General features: G+C 37.9%; 2 protein-coding genes across 2 annotated transcripts; both read right to left on the bottom strand.

Moving 5' to 3' along the window:
* Window positions 1-373: 373 nt before the first annotated feature.
* LOC146476845 (LITAF domain-containing protein-like) lies at window positions 374-3,310 on the bottom strand. Its single transcript, XM_085113968.1, has 2 exons — window positions 2,939-3,310; window positions 374-684 (listed from the first exon to the last, which is right to left on the bottom strand). The coding sequence occupies exons 1-2, from the start codon at window positions 3,166-3,168 to the stop codon at window positions 513-515; spliced, it is 402 nt and encodes a 133-aa protein (XP_084970094.1). The 5' UTR covers window positions 3,169-3,310; the 3' UTR covers window positions 374-512.
* Window positions 3,311-5,090: 1,780 nt separating this feature from the next.
* LOC146476844 (peptidyl-prolyl cis-trans isomerase FKBP8-like) lies at window positions 5,091-13,994 on the bottom strand. The gene is made up of 11 exons (XM_085113967.1): window positions 13,235-13,994; window positions 11,963-12,110; window positions 10,820-10,907; window positions 8,953-9,072; window positions 8,692-8,766; window positions 8,331-8,364; window positions 7,750-7,806; window positions 7,363-7,452; window positions 6,552-6,629; window positions 5,886-6,011; window positions 5,091-5,482 (listed from the first exon to the last, which is right to left on the bottom strand). Exons 1-11 carry the CDS (start codon window positions 13,949-13,951, stop codon window positions 5,399-5,401), a joined length of 1,617 nt encoding a protein of 538 aa, XP_084970093.1. The 5' UTR covers window positions 13,952-13,994; the 3' UTR covers window positions 5,091-5,398.
* Between the last annotated feature and the right edge of the window lie 2,826 nt (window positions 13,995-16,820).

The raw sequence follows: 16,820 nt of genomic DNA, 5'->3' as shown, positions 1-16,820 counted from the left end.
ACATTCGTTTCTATCCCCTACCGACGCAGCATCACAGTTTCCTTAGAAACTAACCCTCTTGTCCATTTGTTTACCTTACGTGAATACGCAAATGAAACCAACTATTTACAACAAAATATCCTCTACTATGTTATAATCGATAAGAAAACTCCTTATAGAAAGCAATAACTGATGACAATCCCTATGGATGCCATGGATTTTAAGGGATTGAACAACGAGACGACCAACAACTCAATAAACGGAGGATTCTTGGTCGAAAACTTGGGGTGGGGCGCGTAATGCATGCGAGTGGATAGAGAGTCTTTCAATCTTCACCAAATTAAAATTCAATAAAAAGTCGTTTATATACAATAACAGTGGCTTTTATACAACGTCAAATTTGCAGGTAGACGAGTAATCTACAGCGCACATCACCTTTAAGTACTTTGTTGCCATTGACAAAGAGCTACACCCAAAGCAAAGGCCAAGCAAATGTCCTGGATATTGTTTCAAAGTTTTGTGTGCCGGCCATATTATCCCCTGGTGTAATTGTGCTGTGCCTGTCTGTGTTTCTTCTTTTTCTGCCAGATGCGATCCATCCTAAAACGTGTGTATTCACCAAGTTTGGTGCCACACTTTGGACAAGTGTGTACGACATTCTTGAGACCATCCAATATAAATGGAATCCACATACAACAGTAACACCTACACGGATAAAACATTATTAAATCTTACTCATATCCATCAATAAAAATTTTTAATTTCCATTTTGCGCAGAAGTAAGATGTTTTTGTAAAATTCACCCAAACCGTTCTTGGTGCCTGCTAATAAAGGAGTACTTTAGTGTGGTTTATGACTTAATGGGGAAAGCAGATCTTAGCAAGGGCTATTGAAATCCAAAACGAAAATTGGGGGTAACGACGCATTTTTTTGAGATAATACAGCAACAATTGTTCTAAAAAACAGTAAAATACAAAGCAGTGTTTGGCGTTTGTTTTCCAGATTGAAGCTTCATTATCTCTGAAAAGTGCATGGTTATCCCAAATTTTCTTTTTGGATGCCAAGAGCACTGGCTAAGTTTTTCTTTCTCCGCATAGTTTTAAACCGCGCAAAAATGTCCCTGTATTACCACCCATAGGAAACACAAGTATCTCGAGATGCACAGAACGTATGCGCAGTAACAAAAGTATGCACCGTCCTTAAAACAGTTTTGCAACTCGATTTATCACTGCTTGTCAATTATCTGCAAAACTGGTGCGGTGACCCAGTTTGTCCTTCACGGATTTCTCACCACAGGAACGTTTGGCAGCAAATTCATTTGTTAGCAATACCAAATTTATTGTGTCTAAGTAGCCAGTGGCCATTTTTGAGTCCTTACAGAGGCAACGGGTTAGACAATTTCGTTGAATTTCCCAGTAACACTTTAACGATGTGTCACGTGATTTTTCAAGCAGTAGAAAGCTTCACTTCTCAGGTGAATCAAAAGCCCATTTTACAGTTGTTTGCTTAGTGACCTGGCCATTTAATCGAAGCGAGGCAGGGGTGAACTTCGTTTGGTACAAACCACACTACTTTTCATGAAAAAATCATGCCGTTCTTATGATAACAGTTTGTTTCAAAGCAAATTGAATCCCGGCCTTGCTTCAACTCAAAGTTTAGGTCACCAAGGTACAGAAGTGGCAAATTGTTATCGACGACTAGTTTCAATCGACAACTGTTAGTGTTCGGAAATGCGTCTCCACACAAGAACATTTTGGTTGTCAATAACCTGTAAACTTGCTTGTTTTGTGTACACCGTACAGAAAACGGCGGCCGCTGCTTTCTTAATATATTCCGCGCAAGAGGACTGGACCCAGTTGATAGCCTATTGCTTTAATCAATGTTTAGTTTTCTCATAATATTAGCTTGTATTTTTCTCTTAATGACAGGTAATCACCTATTCAGTTGGTTTTTTTTGCTTATGCAGTAAAAGCGAGTGTTTTTAAGCCGCGGGCTGACTGGTTTACGAAGTGTCTCGATAGTTTCCCTCTATGGACACATAATCGCAAGTGAATCCTCGTGGAATGAATTTAAATATTTCCCGAGCTTAATAAGTTGTTTTAAGATGAAGGCAGCTTTTTATCACAGCACGATAGGAAACGAGAAAATACGGAAACTGATAGGAACAGAAACGAAAATAAAAAAAAATCAGAATTGAATTTAGCAGGCGTGGAATTTGATGACGCGAACAAAGGTGTATTTTGTGACAACACAGTATGGGGTACCTATGCTTTCATTACTCAATTATTATCGGACGAGAGTGTTTTGACGACTGTAGTACATAACTCATAACTAAGGACGCTCGCACCGATATTATACTGCCGCAAGAGAAGATGCGCTTAAGAACATGAAAAACACCTGTAACTAATTGCTGAATTGTTTTAAATCTTGTCACACTTCTAACGAGAATGAAAATTAAATTCATATTGAATTTTTACATTGAGTAAGCCACACCTTCTGAGTAGTTCATTCGAACAAAATTAAATCACTAGTGTTTACTCTGTAGAACCAAAACAGTTTGCAAAACAGTGTTGTTTGATTCGCATTAGATCGACGAGCTCTGAAACCGATGCATTGTAATCATTTTTCTTACAACAAAGGTGCAACACACATGTATTCTTTGACTTTTGATAAAGAAATGTGATTGAGTTGTCTCAGTTCTAATGGAAGCTGCAATGTCGCGATCGTTAACAGCTGAGATTCTTTCGTTAAATTTTGTTCTCCGTGATTGGAATATTAATGAAAAAGTATCAAACATATATCCTGACGAAAAACACTCGGTGATATATTTATTGTTTGATTTACACTAAAACTCTAAGAATGCGATTATTTTAACGTGATCTTTGTCAAAGAGTATTCAATATCCCTTACGCTTTAGAAAAATTAAATTAAATTCAAAAGAAAAATGACTCGTACTTACTGAAATATGCAAAGACACGCCGAAGTCCAGTAGGTGTATTTGCCTGATTTGAAGCTTGTACGGGTGACTATTTTTTCATTACAATGCGGGCAAGTAACATACACAGGAACATCTTCGAACGCTGTTTCCGCATCAGAAGACTCCGTCCCCTCTGCACCTGCCACCGGCTTGGCAGATTCATCACTTTCGGATTTTTGAGAAACCAGGTGTATTCTTTCTTCATCTGACATAGTTGTGATATCCAAATTGACCGGAAGAAAACTACTTCTCCTGCAAAGAAAACCCACTCAATTCCGAAAACTGAAATTGACCGACTGCCAAGTCTTTCGTAAACTATGTTTTGAATCCAAACAATTATTAAACAACACGGCACAAAAATGAAGATATTGTATTCGCTACTCGAAAGACTTTGCTTCGGTTGGCAATTTTCATTGGCCTAGATTTATCCTCGTTCTTTTGTTATTCTATTAAGAAGCAAATATTCTTTCTTAAACTGTGACCAATCAAACGAAATTCTTTTTCAATATGACGTTAATGTATAAAAGATTATAAATGTATGTTGTTTTTCCAAATAATTGAAATAACGATATAAATGACGGTACGTACTTTTTTAATTGGTATTTGTGACTCATATGTGGAAAAGGTTTAGACAGCAATATGTAGATTATTTTAGAAAATATATTTTAGAGCCTCAAAAGTTAAGTTCAGAATTCACAAAGGAACGATTGATCTCTCAAGCCAACCGGCTTGTCCGAAGTCGAGAAAATTTGGACTCGTTTGTTTTGTTATTGGACTTGTTCTTGTGAAGTAAGAACATTTTCCTTAGTTTTGAAGAAAATCTGGCGCAATTAACGAGAACGTGTCATGAACTGAATTTCAAAACCGAAATTGTGATAAGCTGTGATTATAAATAATACATTGACTACACGTAGCTTCAGTAACACATTTGCGCTGGCTTCTAACTGCGAAATAAAATACGCCCAGTTTGTGTCTGTTCAGATTATCATGACAACAATTTCACAATTAAATGTACCGGGATTCCTTTATTGACGTTTTCCCAGTCACTCATGGTTTTTAAGGCAATGTTACTCCAGACAATTTGCCGTTGTATAAACACAAGTTGCGTGGAACGTAGCGTAGTGTAACCCTTGCCCTGAAATGAACTTGTCTCGCCGTGTTTTTGTTGCAATCACCATTGCACGAAGTAGAGCGTTCAGGCTATGTGTCAGGCTGTTTCGTGCAATTTGTGTCGCAACAAAATTTCGAGACAAGTTGTAAGGAAAATGTCCTCGTGTAATAGCGCCCTTAATAACCTTGGCAATAATTCCATGCCGAGACAGGCTCGATGTAAAACGCGATGATGTAGATAACTACATTATTGCGTAACTTTTATCAGACAAAACAGTCTATTCAAACACAAGCGACGAATTGTTGCTTTATATCAGTTATCCTTTTTTTGACCGCCGGGCTGAGAATTGAATGAAACACTGATAAACGTCAAAGGCTGCGTTCACCGACTAAACCTCACTGTGCTTTCAGAATACAAAGGTCATTGGCGAAAAATTCATCAAAATCCACACAAAGAATACCTCTTAGGAGTCTAGATACATTGCAAGTATTGTAGTGCTTATTTGCACTGTTTTCCTTGTCTAAAACAATAAAGGAAAGGTGTTTAACAGTCGGTTTTAAAGAGGTGAAGCACTTGAATTTGCAATGAATCTTTCCACTTTCATTATTACAGCCTTCAGTCACTTTTCAACAATTTGAACATTTAATGAAGTGGGTACCTATTGCTCACCAGGGAATCGAAAAATACGGATAAATTGTTTCCCATAGACCTCCATATTCAGTCATTAAACAATTTCGTTGCATTTGTATTTGTAGAAGACATATATTGACCACGATCAGACGTCCATTAAGATGGATTTCCACGGTCGGGTTTTTACTTTGTGACTGACTCAAAGATGATAAGTTTCTTGTGAGTCTGTGAGTTAACTGCCGTAAATTATTTTACGATTTACACAAATTTTATAGCAAATCATAAAATGATTTAGTAAACTCATATTCACGAAAAACTTATCAAATTTGATCTCTTATCTTTATCGGGCTTACTTTTGACCGCGGTTAAAAGATATATACGAGTTGAACAAGGTTGACTTTACTCCATGTTTACTGGTATGTTGCCCAACATTCAAGCCACTCTACTGATGTATTGTAAAATTCGAAATTTGAAATGCGTGCGGGGCATTCCAGGGGCGCTTTTTGGAGAAAATATGGTATTATGGGTCAACTGACAAGCATTTTCCTGTACTTCACACAAGTTGCACGTGTGTCTGGTTCAAGCTCTGAATCTAGCGCTGGTGCATTGTTTGGCTTAATCAATGTTCAGATGTGATTGTCTCGGTTTTACTCGGCTTTTTTTGTTCTAACGGCTGTCACGGGAAAAGTGCTCTAATATTATCAATGTCTGGTGAGATAAACAGCCATCAGAACTCCTCCAAGAGCGACTACTGTGGCTCCAAACACTAACGGCCATCCAAAAATCTGAAAGGGAAAAGAAACTGCCATCACAACAGCTCAATATCAGCACTCTCCTTTCTTACACATTCTCTAAAAGTTCCAGTGAAGACAATGTTCCCCTCGCACCTCAATTTAAAGGCCCAGGGAAATTAGAGTTTAGGGCCAAAAGGCTGGAGAAAGTGCAAGGTTCGGAGTTTGCAAAGGTTGATCACATTCTTGCCTCATTAAATGTAAAATCACATTGTGTTATAAGATAACCATGTCTCTTAGTTGAGCACATTATAGTTCTTTCTATGGTACTTTTTTTTCTTTACTGGCATTTCTTCAGTCATGACTGTTTTTCAAATGTCAGTTAAATCCAGCTTATCTGCTGGTTTCTAAACTAGTAGTTGTTTACTGTATATGTATAGTGCAGTGGACCACCTACCGAGCGGCTGTTTTTCTTGTTGGCCTGGCCTGTCAGATCCCCCACCATTCGCCGATACATACTTCTTTCATTCTGTTTTTCTGAGGCCAGTAACTGCTTCAATCGATTAAGCTCTGCTCGGATAGTCTTAAAATTAAACCAAACTTTCAGTTACTTGGGTTTATATATTGATCACTGATAACCATTTAGAAAACTTGTCAACAAGTTGGTTGAAGATGAATCCAGCTCAAGTCTAGAGTACACTCGGAATGAACTCGAGTCGAATCTTCATTTTCACGACTCCAACAAGTGGTGAGTATTGGACATGACTGGCTCGATGGAATTGGAATAGCAAGGATCAGAACGTTCCAGTTTCTTCCGATTCCGGTTCTGATTCCGTCGCTCGTGATCGAGCATGAAAAGATCGATGAAAATCGTAAGTGCAAGCAAAGAATCAACCAATCGCAATCATTCCCAATCCCCTTACCTAAGATTTAGAACGGAAAACATGGCAGCCTTCTGCCATTTTGAATTTCGTAAAACGAAAGTGAGACTTCGCTTTCTGCTTCCGTTGCATCGATTCACACTAGGTCAGAAGATTCTCCTGATTCCGTTTCCGTCGCTACTGTGAACCAGGTCTTAGAAACTAAGCCCCTTATACTCTGTAAGTAGTTTAGCATAACTTACTTTATTGCTAGGGTCCAACTGGTCTGCCTTTTTGATATACACTAAAGCCTGACCAGTATCACCATTGGCTGCTAATACCTAGAGTGTGGACATTAAAAAAATAATAATAATAATAATGAAAATAAGCGGTTCAATTCAAGTCATTCAACTACTGCTTGCTGACTTGTTGTATGTTGTACTGACTATGTGCAGCTGACGAGAAGGCCGGTTTTTTTATTTTTTTGCACGATGAAAGACTCTCTTGCTGATAAACAAATTGAAATCTAGTTTAGTGGTTTGAACCAATACTCTATGAAAGGACGGTGCTTCTTTTTGTTAGTGTGCCTACGTTCTGCACATTTCAGAATGGTAGGAGAAACTATCATGATTTCTTAAGGATGGTGCCCACTATTTCAAAGGTTTTTTTGCTTGGTTTACGTGGGAAAAGAAGACCCTAGTACAGGTTATTGAAATCTGAAAAGAAACTGGGGATAACCATGCATTTTTCCAAGATAAATTAGCTCCAATTTGAAAAAAATCCACACATTCTTATGTATTTGAATGCTTTTTAGAATTATTTTTGCTTAATTATCTCTGAAAGATGCACCGTTACCCCCAGTTTTCGTTTTCGATTTCAGTAGCCCTTGCCAAGATACTTTTCCTGCATAGCCATAAACTGTTGGGTGGAGTGAGACCATGGTTTAATGTGTTTCAGAAAGTAAACTATTTATCAATCACCAGTTTTCTTCAGCCTTGACAAACTTTTTGTTTAAGTACCGTGAACTCAAACTCCAAGGAAAAAATTAACAAGTGACTGAAGTTTTTGACCTACCTTGCCTTTCCTAAACAAAGCCTTGACATTGTCAGGATCAACTTGCAGCACTTGGGAACAAGATTTCTCTGCTGCAGAAAATGCTTTTATCTACAAAAAAGAATCACACACTCAAGAAAGGAACTTTTTTCAAACATAAATATAGCTCAACATCTTTAGTCTCAGCATTACTTCAAGTAGAATGTTTGAGAATGTTTGAGCTTTTCATTGTATTACTGTTGCATTTTTAATTTCTTCTTTCTCAGTAAAGAGTAAATAATCAACATAATTATTTCCTGCTACAAATTTCAAACAAAATACTATTCATATGGTGGAGTAAAATTAGTTACATTATCAGTATAATTACTATAATATTATTATTATAGACAAGTATTGTGTCTTTACTACCTTTAATTGGGCAGCAGCCATGTTATTCCAACATTTCACTCTCAAGCTTTGAACTTCCTAAGGAAACAAAATTAAATGAATTAAATGCTATCATACATTGAACTCACTCCCCTTTTTGTCCATAATTGAGATTATAGTTAGCTATAGAACTAATTTTTGAAATTAGTATGTTGAAGTAATCCAAGACAGATTGTAGTGAAACCTTTGATTATCTTGACCAATATACTGACAGAGAAAATTGCAAAACAATATTTCTCCTGCAAATGACATGTAGAATTGCCGCATCCTTAACCAACCAGCACTTACTACAAGCTCATTCATGAAGGAATGGGGCTCCAGATACAGTCAACTCCCTTTATTGCAGACACCCTTGCGACCATGAGTTAGCGTCCTTAATAGTGGTCGTCCATAATAGCAAGAATCTATTTCAGTCAAACATCTGTAATTATTTTTGCTGGGGATTTAGCTGCTGCCTGTATTATCGAGGTGTCCATAATAGAGAGGTGTTTACAAGGCGAGAATTGACTGTGCATCATAACCAAGCAGAATAAAAATCAATTCAAATAATTTATTCAACTAACCTCAGAAGTGGAAGATGATAGGTATTTAATGGCTCTGAAGTAAAAGAAAAAGGGTAAAACAGATATATTACAATACTTGTATAAAATAGCACAGTTTTGATGAAATGAATAAAGCGACAATAATGAGTACAACCAGGGCGTGAGTTTTTGTGTGAGTTTCATTCAGGTTATTAAGCAGTGAGGAATTTTTTTACTGATTAACTGAAAAGTTATTCATTAGAGCCAGTGAAATTATCATTAGATAATGATTGCAAATTGTTTACAGAGTTCTTAATTAAAAGCACCAAGATAAAATGTTTCTGTTGAATGTACACCCTGTCCTGATGCAATTATAATTACTAGGATGACAAAGCAAACTCACCTTTGATAAGTGTTAATTGCACCAGCATAGTCTCCACCAGTGTACAAATCATTACCAATTTCTCTCTTTTTCTCTCTGCAAGCAAAGCATATGATAACTTATTGACATCAATATCTTGCATCACAAAATTAACACAGCCTCACTAACCTAGTAAATAACTTTAATTACCAAAAGTCTCTCTGTAGCTCAATGGTTACAAGTACTTTAAATAATTTACAAGTGTTGAAGGAGTAAGTGCTAGGATCAGAAAAGCCTACATACCCAATGGTGAGTCTATCTTCATCGCTCATGTTGGCAATATTAGGACCATCTCGTACTGCTAACAGTTGCAGTTCATAAGTTAGTTTAGTATCAGGTGGAATAGGCGGGTTTCCTTCTGGCCTGAAAAGATGAGGAAACATTAACAAAAGAATGCTTTGATACCCCAAACTTGGGACTATAACAACTGATACACAACTTTATAAAATTTTCTGAATGTAGTCTTTGTAATTTTTAAATTAATTTAGTTTTACTTACTCTATAAAACAGGTACAATAATTATTACAATCAAAAATAGTGCTAACCAGACATCAAATGTCACACTAACATTATTTTTGGTTTGAAAATTTTCAAACCACTTTTGTTTGTATTTTCCTTGCCTCATATGCACTACCATATGAAGGTCTGAGAGCATAACCGACTTATGTCGAATTTTAGCCCGCCTTTCGATTGCACTTGGATTTGTCCGAATTTTGGCTCTCCCTGGTTTTCAAAACATTTCGCGGTTTTACAATGGTGGACAAAACTCCTTGAGAAAACCAAACACGAACAGAACAAAAACCACTTGCTTACTTCTCCCTCCCACCCCCTCCCCCTATGCAATGACAACCGAACACTGACAGGCAAAAAACCACACACTTACTCTTTCTCCCTTCATAATTCTACCACAGTTACTTCTCTCTCCCCCCCTCCCCCTTATGCAATGTTGATATGGGAAGTGATGCTTGCCAGGAAACTGTCCGTGACCCAAAAGACAACATTGAGTCAGGGGGAGGGGGAGGGGGAGGAGGAGGGGGAGGGGAATTTGGTAGTTTGCTAGTCTACAAGTGAACGTGCTTGGAAGGCAAATTTTTTGACAGGTTTTGTCCACGTCAGACTCGTTTTCCGAATTACCGGTAGCCTAAAAGTTTCCACTGTCCACGAGCCGTGTTTAGTCGCACCAGTTGTTGTTTCTATAAGTAATGTTTGAGATGATATCATGGTTTGCTTTTGCGGGTTATAACAAGCCCAAAATAGATCAAGGCAGTCGAGATAAACAACTTGCGTATCATTCTGGCTTCCTGTTAATCGTGTAGAATGCTAGTATTGTGCGTTATCAAGAGTGATATGTTGACAAACGGGACAAAGCTGGATTTTACGCTAGAAAATGGACACATTTTCTCTTGGAGAATGTAACTGTTTACATTTCTGACATTCCTGTCACGTACGTAGTAGTTTGTAGCAGAATCAAATAAAAGCGTGACAGCATTCTTTTTATTGCTCCAGCGAAAAAGACTGCTTTCGTGTGCCGTGTTTCAAAGACAACGAGTGTATATTGAATACAAGTATTTAATCCTCAGTGCATCGTCCTTTTGGTCATCCAGTGTCTATAATGTTACCGATATATCTTTACAAGATGGTAAAATTTCTCAATGGCATTAATACGAAACACAAAGCGGCGTGAAAAAAAAAATGGACAATGGTTTTCAATTGAATTGCAGTTCACATGCAAAAGTTTGGACAAATCCGAGCTACATCAAAAAACGGGGTTGAAATTCGACATAAGTCCGTTATGCTCCCAGCCCTTCATATAATCTGAGACAAAGTACAATAAAATGTAAACTGGTGTGTAGAATTTCAAACCAAACATAACTTTAAACCACAACATATATGACGTATAATATTCTCCCTCGAGTACAATGTATGTTTTCTTCACTACTCTATTTCCGTACATTGGGTTTTCTTTTTCATGGGAGAGGGGAGGGAAAGTGGGTGTTTTCATGCATTTTCATGTCGAGATTATAAACAAAGCCAAATCAATACTAGAATACTACAGGCACATATGACATGGAACAAGTAATATGAGTGTATTTACAAAATAATGACATACTTTCCAGCTTTTCCGTAAGCATATTTGGAGTCTGTAACAAGTTCACACACTTCATCCAACTCCATCAGAGCTACTGCTAAATCAAAAGCTGAAATACAGAGCACACAAACAGTATTATTTTTGATATGCAAAATATACCAACAACATAATTATTGCGAATAATTTTATCTGTTCAGAAAATTAATTTGTTTTGAAACTAACAATGGCATTAACATCACCAGATGAACTCAATTAAAAACAAAATTTAGACAGCTAAGATCAAGTTGCATTGTGAGATTTGTTGATTTTTGAAATGTTGAGAGAATCTAGGTGCCCAAAATTATTGAATCATACTCCTTTGATTGTCAAGGACAGAGAAAGTGTACAAAGTTTTGTACACAATTATTATTGATGACTTTGAAATCTTGTGAGTGTCACGTTCACCTATAGCAAGAGATACCAATGCTTGACTAATTTCTTTTGTGTATGAGACTGAACAAGTCAAGTGAAGAAAGGCAAGAACTTTTTTTATTCCACTTGTCCACTGGATGAGTAACATCCTGATTTTGGTTGGGTAAAGTTCACTTGTCCAAAAAAAAACAGTTGTTGAAATTGGCCTTCTTCATATTTTTTTCACTTTCTCACTGTTAGGATTTTCCTCTTTGCTGGAGTCAGATTTTCTTTTCCTACAGATTTTCGACAGGTCAAGCAGATTCGCTGATATTGTGTACAGTCTGACAGTGAAACATAGCACGTGATCTGATATTATTTTGTGCGTTTTTTAGGTGGGTCGCGTGTCACAGCATCTTCCTTCAGCGCCTTATACTACAATGTGCCAAATAGCATAGAGTGTTTCCACATCGATTAAATTTAACTGTGAGGCTGACAGCAAAGATATATTAAAAGGTTTTATTACTTCTTTAATCACAAAACTTACCACAACCCTTACTACACTTTCCTTGCAAAACGATAATTGCCTTGTTTAAGGTAGTGTCAAATTGGCTTTGTTTTACCACTTTTGGAAACCGCTCCACTCAGCTTTGTCTCAAACGAGATCATCATTTGCTATTACGTAAGTTTAATTTCCATATATGGAATGTGGATCCCAGTCTTTACCGAAACAACAGTGGCAGATGTTCAAATATTTAAACGGGGCTAACTGACCTTGAATCACTTCTCCTTCACCAAGTATGAACTCTAGACTTCTGTTCCAGTCAACAGCAGCACCAGTCTCCGTACGTCCAGCTACCTGTAAAGTAACCACTTGGCCTCTGTCTGGTCTGGTATCTTGGCCTTTTCCTTCTTGTAATACCTGCAAGAAGACGAGTAGTAAATATTTAAATTATTAAGCTATCATCAAGAAGGCCAGTGTGATGTTACTTAGTGTAGTCTCTTGATCAGAGCAAAGCTTTGATGGAACCTTACAAAATATTGCCACTTTCGCTGATAAATTAAACAGTGGATAGTGAGCAAAAATTGGGGATGTGACGCTGCAACATGGTGTTGAACAGAAATGGGTACAGTCACCCTGGAATAGACCATTATTAGAAGAAAGGATAATTATTAGGCAGACATATGCTTAGGTACAGAAGATAAGATGATTGCTGCAGAGAGATTAGAGAGGTTAATGCCTGAGCAGGTGGGTTGCGTTTCACATCAGATTTTCCCACCAAACAGAGTTAACCTCACATCAAATGCATTGGGGGCGAAAACTGGGACAATCTTCTCACAAAATACCGACAACCGACTGGAACTGACTGAAAAAGTGTGACAGTTTGTGACATGGACAATTTGTTTTTAATTCAGTGAAAGCAACATTTGTTCACTCACATTTTCTGTATCGTTTCAAGATCAAGACGACTAGACCTTGGACAGTTTTACTTATTTCTTTAGATCTTGGCCATTCTTGGCAAAGTCTTTGCTGTTTTGTTTCCTTTTATTCACATTCATGCTCAAACATAAGTGTAAATTGTCGCTGTGCCTTTTGTTTACACTAAAGGTAGATGTAGACCTAGATGTAGTCCATTTTCTGTTTGAAACAAGTAAATACTAACCTGCGCAAGAGTTTTGAATTAAAAAAGACATATCAAGAAATTCATGCACCGACATTGATATTTACGCATTCGGATTGTTTCATGAAAAATCCAACAGCGACCAAACAGATGATAGGCAGTCTGGTCAACAGGTGACAAAGTGGCACCCCCCCCCCCCCCCCACCCTGGAAGGTCTCATCAGTTGAACATACATACAAAGAATAAGACACCTCGTCTCAGCCACACAATGTGTGCTAAGACAAGATGTCTTCCTTTTTTTTTGTTATTCTGACCCACTCCCAGCCTCAGAGGTTAAAATTACTCAAAAATGCATCAGTTTAAGGGGTTGTAATTTTTAGGAGTGGGAGATGGCAAGTACTTCGTGATAAACTACTGTGATTACCCTCTTTCTAAGGAGTCCATTCCCTAGTATATCCATCCATGCATCTTTAGCTTGATCATTATCATTTTCAGGGGTCTTCAAATCTTTTCCTGTGGTGTCCTTGTTGTTTTCTTCTTCTTCGCTCTCAGATGTTTCTCCTTCGCCCGTCACTTCACTCTTGATCTTCCTGTACTCAACTTTACTCTTCCTGTCAGGAGACCTGTGGCTCCCACCTTCGACTCCTGGACTCTCGGAAGAATGTTTTGAGTCTACAAAGCTTTCAGACTGAGATTTCGTGAGTTCTGAATTCGTTTCTTGCGAGCTAAGAGCCTGGTCTTGAGCTCTTGCCAAAGTACTGGAGGCAATATCACCTTCATCAATGTTAGTACTAGGCAAATTCTCGGGTTCCTCTGATGCCGGAGTATTTATGCTTGGACTTTCTGTTGTAGATTGTTCATCTTCTCTGGTCCCGTTCAGTTCGGGAGTAATTGTCTCCTGAACTTCACTTCTTTCTTCGCTTGCAAGCGGATTTTCCATATTAGTCGTATTTTCTTTTTGCAAACTTTCAATCCGAGCTACCTTTTGTTCTTCAGAAACATCCTCCACGATTAATTTCTTTTCATCTTCAAGGTAATCTCCCTTTTTCTCACTGTTTTCCTCCGGTAGAGCATCTATAATGTCATTTATCTGGTCGCTTTTTGTCGAAAGAGATTCACTGATGTTGCGCGATTCCTCCATATTGAATTTTCAGGCACCTTCACTAGTTTCAAGTCTCCCACCTCCTAGGCAGACACAGGCTACCCAAGAAACTATCAAACTGTTTTCAGACTGGAACCTCTCATAAGTGGCTGCGACCAATTTTGGGGCTAAATGGTTTGAGATTTTCTATCGTTTTAAACCGCCCACATGACACAGATCGGATCTCACGACCGTGCGGTAATCGGATAATGCGACACCGTACAACCTACTGATTTTCCACGAGTAGAGTAATGTACTCGGTAGGCGTAAACGCACAACATAACTGTTGGCATCTTGAGTCTCCATGTCGAGTGTATGGCACTCTCGTGTTGTGGTACGGTGTCAAATTTAAATAGACTTTTTCAGTTCTCGTTATTTGCTGCTGTCGGCTAGATTTAATAGGCCTTATCACGGTTTTCGACGCCATTTTGACGAGTAGGCAAACAGGCTCGAAATAACAGTGTTTGTATGGAAATCTGATGTCAAATAATTTTCATAAAACATCGCTTCTGAAAAATTCATGAATTGGAAACTTTTGGCCATAGGAAAAGGATTTTAAGAAAAAAATTGGAGGGATGTAGCTGTGCCAGAAAGCGTCCAGTCGTGTTTTGAACTTTCCATACATCTGTCTGTTGGCGAACCAGCCCTGAACTGCTCTAAAAATAGCTCGCGGGAATTTGACGACCAATTTTTGTAAATATCCCTCCTCAAAAACAAACGTTTCAATTAACAAATCGACGGCAGTTTTCTATGGTCTATATTCTTTTATTAAAAACTGAATCATTGTATAATGCAATTCGAGGGATTTGATTGGCTTAGCGGCCATGGTATATTAAACAATTATACATTGGCCGAGAAATAGCGACCATTAAATTGTCTGCTGGTTATTCTTGCACAGCGAAATCAGTAAGATCTAGCAATATTTCTTGATTGTTTTTAATAAAACAATTATTCCACTTGCGCTTGTTGGATATGAGATGATTATAGCCAACGAGGCGCGTAGCGCCGAGTTGGCTATCTATCATCTCATATCCAACGCGCGCTCGTGGAATAATTGTTAAATAGACCATAAAATGACGTCAAAAAATGTTCACAACTCAAGTGGAACCACGAGCCGCAGGCGAGTGGTTTCACTGCCAAGTTTTGGACATTTTATGGCGTCATTTTATGGTCTATTTAACAATTAGATTATGAGCTCGAGATTTCTATCGCGTGATAGCTGATGAGGGCGCAGCCCGAATCAGCTATCACGCATAGAAATCGAGAGCGAATAATCTAATTGTTTTAGTATAAATCTACTAGTCGGTCAAAACTAAAGAAGTAAATTATCTATTTCCTCATCGCAGACACTTCGAAAACGCGAAGAAGCAGGCGCCATTTTGTTGAAAATCGCTACTCACTATCTATCACAGAATAGATAGCGAGTAGCGTAGCCAATCAGAGAACGGCATTCGTGATAGAACACTAGTAGATTTATACTAAAAGAGTATAGACCATAGAAAACTGACGTCGATTTGTTTTTTACAATAACATGGAAAAAGTACGAGCGGAATTGGCTATTTTTTTCGTTGAGAAAGCGCGCGCCATCTGACGTCATTGTTATTGTCTGTACTCTTATAGACAATAGCTACGAGCCAATCAGCGCGCGAAAATTTGGACAGTTATTGTAAAATTAACAAATCGACGGCAGTTTGCTATGGTCTATACTCTTATAGATCATAAAATGACGTCAAAAATGTTCAAAACTCAAGTGGAACCACGAGCCGCAGGCGAGTGGTTTCACTGCCAAGTTTTGGACATTTTATGGCGTCATTTTATGGTCTATAAGAGTATAGACCATAGAAAACTGCCATCGATTTTTTTTTTACAATAACATGGAAAAAGTACGAGCGGAATTGGCTATTTTTTCGTTGAGAAAGCGCGCGCGTTACATCTGACGTCATTTTTATTGTCTGTAGTCTTATAGACAATAGCTACGAGCCAATCAGCGCGCGAGAATTTGGACAGTTATTGTAAAATTGTTGGTATATACTATTTGGAAACCGGTTCATTTACATTCAGTCAAACCAGGGGCACCAAAAAGTTCCGGTTTCGTTGGAAAATCTGTTTGGAAAGACATTACCCGCCTCAGATATTCGGATTAAATTGTGAAGAAAACTAGCGTTTTGTTTACTTTAATAGTTTGGCAATACAAAGAAAAGTATTGACAGGAAAACCCTAAACAGGAGCTACGCCCCTCACTGAAGGGTTACCTTTACACCAGCTAAAAAGTAAATAAGTACATACATACATAATCAAGAAATATAATAAAAAAAGAAGAATACAAATTAAGAGAATGTAGTAATATTCTTCAGGTGCAAATTCCTTTAAAGATAAAGTTTTTCTTAAATGTAATGGCAGATTACTTCATGATTTAATATGAAGAGACCTCAAACTTTCGCAACGCTCAAAACCAATCACTTTTGTTTTAGGAGAGGCAAATTTGTCGTTAGAAATGCGAAAAAAGGCCACCTGGCATTTCGCAAAGCCAAGCCTGTACTGACCTCGCAAATTTGGCGAAAAGGTTCCGTTTCTTATTAGCTTACTCAAAATTGACCCTTAAAAGACGAAAAAATAATGCAGGGAATAACTGGTTCGCTTTAATGTTTTCATTGGGTGCCTTCGAAAACACAGCAAAGTTTGTGGAGGCCCTTTTTAGCGAGCCAATCGCACACAAAAGCAACATTTTGCCCTCATCCATGGATCAGAAACCACGTGTATTCCACTGGAAAAGAAGAAAGATGTAAACATCACACTTTATGTTCAAATTCTCCACCCCAACCAGGTAAAGTTCAAATCTCCCTGTCTCTGGAAGGCCTTTCCTGTCAAA

This window comes from Pavona decussata, unplaced genomic scaffold, assembly GCF_977016875.1.
Source record: "Pavona decussata unplaced genomic scaffold, jaPavDecu1.1 SCAFFOLD_72, whole genome shotgun sequence".
NCBI classification, from domain to species: Eukaryota; Metazoa; Cnidaria; class Anthozoa; order Scleractinia; family Agariciidae; genus Pavona; species Pavona decussata.
The sequence above is the reverse complement of the archived record's forward strand: the minus strand, read 5'-3'. Positions and strand labels throughout refer to the sequence as shown.